This window comes from Miniopterus schreibersii, assembly GCF_964146895.1.
Source record: "Miniopterus schreibersii genome assembly, chromosome: 2".
Lineage (NCBI taxonomy): Eukaryota > Metazoa > Chordata > Mammalia > Chiroptera > Miniopteridae > Miniopterus > Miniopterus schreibersii.
Genome location: NC_138102.1, coordinates 111,728,955 through 111,739,315, shown reverse-complemented (window position 1 = coordinate 111,739,315; position 10,361 = coordinate 111,728,955). Strand labels below are relative to the sequence as shown.

Here is a 10,361-nt window from a genome sequence, read left to right as displayed (position 1 = left end):
GGCCCCCTGAATCCTTGAGCTTACCCTCTGCCTGAAGCAGCTCCTTTCCCCAAGTCTCCCTGCTGAACTGTTCTTTTTTTTTTTTTTTTTTTAAATATATCTTTATTGATTTCAGAGAGAGGAAAGGAGAGGGAGAGAGAGAGAAACATCAATGATGAGAGAGTCACTGATCGAGCCCGCAGCCTGGGCATGTGCCCTGACCCGGAATCGAACCCTGATCGCTTGGATCCCAGGTCGACGCTCAACCGCTGAGCCACGCCCGGCCGGGCCCCGCTGAACTCTTCTGCTCGTTAAAGCTGCCCTCAGCCATCGCCCCGCAGCGAAGGCTTCCACAGTGCTCTCTGCTTATTCTGCTACTTCGGCAGAAACGATCACCTCTCCGCTGAGCCTCTGCTGTAACTTGCATATATTACTATGATAAAATTTATCCTTCCACATTTCCATTATTTAGTTACCTGCTTGTGTTCTTTATTAAACTATGATACCCTTAAAGTCAAGGAGGGCTTCTTATTCATTGTTCTATCCCCAGGATGCAGGACAGGCTGAGTAAATATTTTGGAATGAATAGAAACCCACCCTCTATCATGGACATCATGTTTAAACTCATTGGGAGTGTTCAGAATATTATATCCAATGTGATATCAAGTAGTTATTTAAGGCTATTAACTTTAAATTCATTGAAATCAAATAAAATTGAAAGTTCAGTTCTTTAGTTCTATCGCATTTCTATTGCTCCATAGACATCCATGGCTAAGCGGATACCATACTGAACAGTGTTGATATAGAACAATTTCAAATTTAAAGTGTTGTTGTAGAATATTTTCTATTTTTTATGAATGAATTCATCACTTTTGAAATGGAACAACACTAATTCCAACTGGTGGAGTTACCCTTTATTTTATAGTCCTGCCCAACATTTCAAAGAAGACATCACTGTGAATGTACAGTGATGCTTCATTGTTAGACATAAATACATTTTTTTCTAAAGTAGAAGGCAAAACATTGAGGTGATAGAAGGTTTGTCTTTCTTACTTATAAGTTGTGTATTCATGGAAAAATTACTTGACCTCTCTAGGTCTTCATTTGCTCATGTGTAAAGGGGATATTAAATAACCATACATAGCCCATAAGGCTATTGTAAATATTAAATGAGATACTGTATACACAGTTTAGACACAGTATTCAATAAGACAGTTATTATCTTTATGGCACATGAACCTCAAGATCTTAACCTATTAACACAATGCTGAAGAACTGCTAAGAACCATAAATAGATTCTCTTCCTAGTGTTTAAGCCTGCCACCTGTGGTTTTAACAATGCTATGAATTGTATAAACTGTTGCAAAAGCAAAGGCCAAGCCTAACTGGGTCAGCACACATCAAGGTTACATGCTGACTCTTTATTTCCCATATATCTGAATTTCATAATCTATGAAATGGGAATAGTATATTCTTACAGGATTTTTGTGATAAATACATGGTCCAAAAAGAGCTTAGAGCAGAAGCTGGCAATTTGTATGCACTGGATAAACTCCAGAAACAAATATCTGTTCTTGTTGTGTTCATTTTGTTAAGAGGAGTTATCTCATATCTAGTTTATTGAATGAATGAATGAATGAATGAATGAATGAATGAATGGTTGGATGGTTGGATGGACGAATGGAGTATGCTAAATCAATAAATAGCCTCTCCCAGTTACTGCCTGATACAAGACTATGAATAAATATCAGCAACATGATCACTTCATGAAAGTCCAGCCAAATTAAATAGCTTATACAAAGCTTTGTACATTTCAGGCAGCAGTTGGTAAAAAGAAAAATATAACTTTAAAGGCAACAGCTTAGAGCCTTGTTTCAATTCTCATGATTCTCATAATTATCCAAATATTATTTTTGTTTTCTGCAAAATTTATGTATAATACATAACTGACTGCCCTTTAATATTGACAGTGTAAGTTTTCTGTTCACACTTTGATTTTTAACAAAAACCATATTTATTTAAATTTATATACTGTGCTTTAGTCAAAGCCATTATAAAAATAGCCTGGTGCTAATAACAGAAAACCAGATTTAGTTAATTATTTAAAGAAGTTTCATCAAATATATACTTTTTTATTTATTAGCACCTCTGATAAATGTAAAAAAAGTCTAAAATAACCATGGTTCAGAAAATGTGCCTGGGATTACATAGGATGTAATGTTTATCTGAGGTTGGTGGAATTTGTTCAATAGTCCTACAATTGTGGTTAGTTACTTTCCCAGTGTCTTGACCAGATCCATTTTCCTCTCTTTGCCCTGCTCCAGGAGAAGACTTCATCTACCTGACTTTGTTGATGGTTGTCTTTCCTTTAGGTTTGAACAGTGGGAGGATCTGTAATAGAAGAGAAAGGTAGATGCCCTGCTTCAGCACCTCACCTCTGGCAGAAGTTGTGTTCCCCCAGGAACATGGATCCCTGGGCACAAAAGCCCTCCATAGTTGTCCTCTCATTTGACTCCAGAAACTCAGTTTCTTCCCCTGTTCATTCAGCTATATGGTGGGAATGGCTTTCCACTATTGCCAGTCCCTGAGTGTCTCACCATCCCTTGTTTGATGCAGTAAACTCTGTGTGCACCCTATAATATAGCCCCTTCATTAAATTATTTTCATGTGAATTCTCTGGGGTAAATTCTGTTTTCTACCAGACTTTGTGTTGTACAAAAAAAAAAAAGAAAGAAAAGAAAAACCTCTGTTGCCAGGTATTTTTTACTAACTTCAGTTTACTCTTCTACAAAATGAGAGGAACAATATTTACCCATTGACTCTACAGGGTGGTGAACTTGGTATGCAATAATCACAGAAAATCTCGTGACTTTTCCTGGACATATTGTGCTAATATTCTTTTGTGTTCTGAATGGGATAAATAATGGGGGAGATCTCTAGTTTGCAACCATAAGAGAAGCCAGCCAGAAGAGTAATGAAGGAAGAGAGAGCTGAAGGAACTGCAGAGAGACTCAGATAGAACTCGGATCAAACTGCAGCTAAAGTTTTACCTAATAATTTACCTAATAGTTTACCTATTTTGTATTTTCCTTTATAGTTTAAACCAGTTTGGATTTGGTTTTTAGTATTTACAACCATAAAACATCCAACTTTGTAGAAGAAACAAACTGTCTTTCCATGTTTACTTATTAGATGTTGATGGCATAAATACACTTTTTGATAAATATTTACTCTTGGTAAATCATCCCATTCCCAGGCTTGTTGAATGGTCTGCTTTGATAATTGTTTCTAAATCCTAGAGAAAACATTCTAAAGTTGAAGGAAAGCTTAACTAAATGCCATAAATATTTCTAATACATCTAGTAATTATAGAAATGTTCAGGTGAGCAGCCTAATTATATACATGATAGCTTTAAAACTGACTTAGATCGTAGGAATTATAAAATATCAGTTTTCTAGACCAATCAACAAAAGTCAATTTTGTGCTTTATCGCTTAACACTGAATATAGATGATGTAAGTTATAATACACAAATGCTAAAGGACAGGAGCAGAAGAAATATCTAAGGACTTGAAACAATGTGCTGTTTGTATCAAGAAAGTAATGTCTACTCTTCAGGAAGTTAGCTTAGGGATGGTTTACAATTACACTTTTATACAATAGTAATATTTTGAATGTGAACTTGTGAATTTATTTTTTTTCAAAATAATGACAGTAAAAATTTTACATAGCCTATACTGAATTTACAAATTCAAATGAGGCTTTTCCAGTAACAATGGGGATTAATACAAAGCTAGAGTTTGAGTTTTGACTTTATGTCAAAGTACTAACCATCCTATGAGCTACAGAAGATTGATACTTTTTAAATTTAATTCCTTAAATTTAAAAAAAGAAAAGCTTTACTAAATTTTGGACATACATATTTTCTCCAAATTTTACATTTAGTGAAATAAGAATATCTGCAATAGATCAGTTAACATCAACAGAAAGCTTCAAAAAAGGATTCCGAAATGGCAGGCAAAACATTTTTTTTTTATTGTAGGCAATTATTTAAACTGCATATTTGGCTTTATGCATAATAAGTCATGTGGGGAAAATATCCACATTCCAGTTAAGGATTTCAGTATCTAGCTTTCATTTTCTTTTTTTCCTTTTTTGAGCAATGGCATTAATGGGATTTGGCCAGGTTATAAAAATGAGGGCTTTCTTGGGAGTTACTTGTAGTTTCCGAGCTGAATGGCAGAGCGCACATACATACATCGGAAGGTGGCTGGCTGAATTTCCCAGTACTGAACTGGGTTGCTGAAAAGGCTCACTCCTGAATAAGAAGCCTTTTTGGTGTTGAATCCAGGTGGGCAGAAGTCATTAGTCCCAACTGCAGAGATATTATTGTTATGAAGGTAGACAACCTGCAACATAAAACAATGGAAAATAGTTATTTTCCTCTGAATATATTGAGGCTTCTTGTATAAATATCTTATTCTTTTTCAGTATTTTCATCCTTTAGTTTAAATACTGTAATACTTCTCAAACCAAATTTTGATTTCTCTCTTTGCTTTAAAACTTGCTGTAACCTTCCTTAGTCTCCTCATTTCGGAATATGGCACTTCAAGGTCTTCAGATGCTCCAGCTAAAAATAGTGTCATTATCATTGCCCCTCCCTTTCTCTTCTACTCTCTGCCCAACCATCAACAAATCTTGCCAGCTCAAACTTTAAAATATACATATAACCCAGTTCTCCCCGTCTACTCCCAAACCCTTCCCTAAAGCTGCCACTGTCTTCTGTATTATTGAAGCTGCCCTGGTTGTTCTTCCTGCTTTCTCTTCTGCCTTTGTAAAGTCTATTCTTTCTTTTTCTTTTCTTGTTTTCAGTTCACGAAGCAATTATTTATAAAACTAAGCCAAGTTATATCTTCTTTGTCTCAATATTCCACTTGCTTCCCATGTCATGCAGAATACAGTCCAAAGTTCTCACATTGGCCTCCAGATCCTACATGTTCCAACATCCTTCTGCTCTGACCTCATCTCCCTCAAGGCTCATTCCAACCTCCCTGGCCTTCTTGCTTCTCTGCTCATATACAAAGCCTGGTTCCTCCTCATGTGGGCACACAGTTTCCTCCACCTGGGGTAACCTTCTCTAAGATGTATTCCAGGCTTGCTTCCTCATGTAATTCATTTCTCCTTAGCAGAAACATCCTCCTCAAACATCCCATTCTGCCATACTCTGTCCCAATTACAATTCTTTATTTTTCTTTATAGCAGTTATCGCTATATAGCATATTATATTTTTATTTGGTTTTTGTCTGTTGTCCTCCTGTAGAATAAAAGTTCCATTGGGAGGAAAACCTTTTCTGTTTTGTTCAAGATTGTATCTATACTATCTACTAGAACAGGAGTTCAATAAGTAAATATATGTTGAATGAATAAATGAATGGATTCATGGTTATTTCATAAATTGTGTCTACATGGAATAGTATATTTTCAGGGCATAGACAAATGGTAGACCTTTCAATGAAATTTTATAAAATGAGGAGGTAATATGTAGTAAAGAAAAAGAGGTTATATAGTATTGAAATCAAAATAAGGAATCACAAGCTCTAAGAAACACTTGAGTGTTACAGCATTTGGAATAAATATACCTAGAAAGTTTTAACAAAAATGTATTATATTTACAAATTATATTCTATGAATATAATGTTATAGTTCATCAAAACATTTTTTCTGAAATGTATTTATGATTATGTTTAAGATAATGGTGATTTGTTCATACATTTCCTTGGGGAAACCAAATATAAGACTTACTAAAAGGACTTTAGAAATGAGTTTTTTACTTCCATTATTGTAGATGTGAATTCTGAAGAGCAATAAATGACCATACAACCATACGACCAAGGCAAAAATATAATGTTAAGGCAACAATTTCTGAAGCAAGCTATAAAACTTATGAAGTGCTCCCTTAAAATAATTGACTTGAAATACTGTTCCACCTATCAGAACACTCACACTCACTTATTGGTGAAAAAGGCCTTGTTTAAGTGAAGGTTTATAAGGAAAATGATAGATCTCATACAGAAAGAGGAACAAGGAATATTAAAATCAAAACAATACTTGTGATTATTTTTATTTTATGATTCTCAAATTGTGAAAAATTTGTATTGTTATTTACCACTCTCTATTTCCTAGCAGTGATTAGCAAGAAAGAAGAGAGGTGTTGGTGAGAGTTTATGGCTAATATTGAAACTTAGAGAAAACATCAAGACATAAAACAAGTATTAGTCTGTGTAAAAAGAAAATTAGATTCCCAACTCATTCTGTGAAGTCAATATTTTCTAATACTAAAGCCAGACAAAAATCATCACAAGAAAACTATAATCAAATATCTCATATAAATATAGACAAAAAATTTTAACAACCTGTTAGAAAACTGTATCTCACAAGATTTAAAAGAATCATACATCATGGACAAGGTGAAGCACTATTTGTCTCAGAAATGTAAAATTGATTTAATTGATTGTTCAATCCCCTCTTAAACTAGGAAACAAGGCAAAGATGTCTAATTTCAACACTTCAATTCAATATTGCACTAGTGATTCTATCCATTGCAATGAAGGAAGAAAAAGAAATTAAAGGAATTTAGATAAAAAAGAATAATTAAAACTGCCTTTATTTACACATTACATGATCCTGAATATAGAATGTCCAAAGGAATACATAAAAACTAGCTGCAACTAAAAACAATTTTAAACAGTACTAGGATAGAAGATCAATAAACAAAAACCAATTGAATTTTTGTTTATTTTTGTTTATTTTTGTTGAATTTGAATTATACTGGCAACAAGCAATTCAAAATAAAATTAATGTAACAATTCATTCACAACAAAATTTTAAAAATTAAGAATGAATTTAATAAAATAATTATAACACTTATATCCTAAAAATGACAAAACATTTTTGTGAAAAATTAAAGAAGATAAAATAGAGAGGTATTACATTATTGTTAATTGGAGGAGTCAATATTATCATGATAAAAAGTCTCCCTTAATTGATCTAAAGATTCAACACAATTCCTATCAAAGTCCTAACAGGCTATTTTAGCAGAAATGAACAAGTTGATTCTGAAATTACATGGAAATGCAAAGAAAGAAGAATAGCCAAAAAAGTTTTGAAAATTAAGAACAAAGTTAGAGGACCTTTACTCCAATTTCAAAATAGTCAAAAGCTACAGTGATCAGAAAGTGTTATAGGGAAAGTGAACACACTTAGGCTTTCTTGCCACCTTCTCACAGCAGAAGGCCACAGTTACGTAAACATGATATAGCATGGTCAAAACAGATGCCCTGTTAGTTGGTTAATGTCTGACCCATTGGCTGAGAGCCACTATTGTCTTGGGTCCTATAAGACTGGCCTAGGACTTTTAGAGGTGCGGGTTTGTGGTCTGTTCTCCCTGGGTGGGTTTGTCCCCCGTGTATGCCCGGCTGGCCACCACCAGAAGAGAGTGTGGGTTTGTCCATCTTGTACGTTTGGCCTGCCACAGCCAAATAAAGGAAATGTCTCATCTTCCTTTGGCTCTATAGCTCAGGGGTTAGAGCACCTGGCCACTGCAGGAGGCAACCAGTGAGCTTTGCCATTACAGTGTACTACTAGCAAACAAAATGTGGCATATCCATATAATGGAATGCTCTTTACCAATAAACATGAATGAACTTCTAAAAAATGCTATGATGTGGATGTCCTAAAATCATTATGATACATTTTAAAAAAGCCAGACACAAAAGCCACACATTGTTATGATTACATTTATATAAAATGTCCATAAAAGGCAAATCTATAGAGGGAGAAAGAAGATTAATGATTTCCTGTGTCTGAAGATGAGATTGAGAACTGATAAGAAATTAATAAGAGAATATTTTGAGGGTAATAGAAAAGTTCTGAAACTAGATTGTGGTGATGTTGAACAACTATATAATTTTGCTTAAAATAATTGAACTATATATTTATCGAAAACGAAGCAGGTTAAGTGAAATCCCTTGGGCTTGTAGAAAGAGAGGTAAAACGAGTTCATGGAGAGCCAATTAGATATGGAAAACCATGAGTGAGGCCCTTCTGTATGCGGGACACTTACAGTTAATGATATTCAATAAACACTTTGCTGATATTCAACAAAGACTTCAAACTAGAATGTTTTATATTTTTTCTCTGTGATCCACAATATGAAACACATTATATATTGAGCTTTAGTATATATAAATCTGTGCATATGAAATTTAAAAAATACTTAGCATTACAGTGATTTTTTCTTTTATATTAAATTTATTCTATTCTAGTCCATCCCATCCCATCCCATCCCATCCTATCATATGTCATAAATGTTTCTAAAGAATCCATGAAACTGATTTTATGAACTCAATAATGTGTTCAGACTAACATTTGAAAAATAGCAATCAAGAAGGTGAAAATGATTATACTGAGACCTAAAAACAAAAACAGGCAAACAAACAAAAACAGAACAAAATCCACCACCAAGTAAAATCTTAACAGCAACAATGATAGCTATTCTTATCTGGTCTCCTAAGAGACCTGGTTTTACTTGTGGCTTAAAACTTGTTTACTCACTTCTCTACCATCACCCAAGATACAATGAAAAAGAATTAGCATAAAATAATGAAAACTGTGATATATCAATTTAATTTGGAGTTTTTGTCACAACTTAATAAAAATACCAGTAACTTATTGATACTGTTGAGAGCAGAGTAAAATATAAAACTACCTTGAACCCCAAGCAATAAGGTTGAGATACTAGATTACCAAAAGGCAACTTTATAAAATGGTTTTACCTATAACATAGTGTTGGTGTCAAGGAATAGTTTCTGAATCATGATGGCTGCACTAAGTGCCTATTAATTCTCTGAACCAATTTCAATATGAACTTTAAAAAGCTGGAGATTTAGATAAAATAAGCAAATATGTAAAATCTATAGATGACCACATTACTGATTTTTAAAAACTATATAATTTAAATAACAAGTTTGTTTTAGTTCCTCAAAGTAACAATGGAAGTCTTATATTCTTATATATGAAATTATTATCACTATTTAAACTAACAAGTATGTCTTCATTTATAGATTTATAGACTGCAAAGCTCTATTTCCACAGTGGATCACTGAATCATATCTTCTAATCCTTCTGATTAGAAGGATTATAACTTGATGATTTATAACTTGATGATTTATATAAAGTTAGTTCAGTCGCACGGCTAGATAAACATTCTCTTTTGACCTGTATGACATTTGCTGAAGCTAAAAGTCAAAACTGCAATTTATTTCATATCTATGCATCACAGATTATGTCATCTTTTCCAACCAGTATGTATTTATTACACTGATCTGTGACTTGAGATTACCCCGCCTCATAGAAATATTATATTCTGGAAGCAAGCATTATAGTAAGTTCAAGGCAATAGCACTAATTTTTTAAAATGGATCATTTAAACTTACATTTTATAAAACTAGAATGACTATTTATGTGGAAGCATTAAAAATATCTCTCTGCAAAATTTCTCAGCAGAGCTTCCTACCTCCTAGCTTCCCAGTAAAGAGGGTTTACTCCCTAGATGTCATTCACAATAGTTAGTGACACTGCATTACCTGGATGTACTTATGTTCGGCCAGCCCACCAGGCACTTTGAGAAGGTTGTTGTTATTCAAGTGAAGTTCTCTCAGATGGGGAGTATTGGCCAGAGAGCCATTGTCAACCGTAGAGATGTTGTTGAAGCTTAGCCCCAACCTGCAACAGAAAAGAGAAGACAAGGGCTTACCCCACACATGGATGTCTTCTCACAAGCATGTGATTAACTAAGTCACGAGAAAAGGACATTTTTGCACTCACTCTTACCTTTGCCTAGAGTGCTTTTTTCCCAAACCTGGTGAACTTGGACAAAGCCCACCGGTTCTTAAGATTTCATCCTAGAGTTACCTTCTTTAAAATTCCTCTGACAGTAGCAGACTGAATCGGTACCTCTAGTAAATGCTCATAAAGCAAGTTTCTTGCTGTCACCTTCTTGTAAAACTCAAGGGACTCTGTACTTGTGTGTCTTTCCTTGAGAAGTGATTGTCTTGTGGCACATTCAGTACTAACACAGAGCTTGAAATGATCAATGAATAGCTGTTGAGTTGATTTTTACATATAACGAATGTAGTGAATTCATTTGGGAGAAAAATAAAAGGAATATGGTTATCATTTTGGTTACTTTGAAAATTAAGCAATTGTATATTCACCACACACATTTATTTGTTGGAAATAGAAGGTACAAGGTTCTATGGGTCAATAAACCTACCTTCCAGAAAGGTTACCATAGTTAGCATCTTGCACTAATTTGAAAAAAT

At 34.1% G+C, this 10,361-nt stretch overlaps 1 protein-coding gene across 1 annotated transcript in view; it reads right to left on the bottom strand.

The window, feature by feature from the left end:
- Nucleotides 1–3,645: 3,645 nt before the first annotated feature.
- The window catches only part of DCN (decorin), a 39,677-nt gene continuing 32,961 nt past the window's right edge, over nt 3,646–10,361 (bottom strand). The window contains exons 7-8 of the mRNA XM_081130769.1: nt 9,624–9,762; nt 3,646–4,388 (exon numbers count right to left, since the gene is read on the bottom strand). Coding sequence (XP_080986895.1) covers nt 4,194–4,388; nt 9,624–9,762 — 334 coding nt within the window. The 3' untranslated portion in view covers nt 3,646–4,193. The remainder of the gene's footprint in view (nt 4,389–9,623; nt 9,763–10,361) is intronic.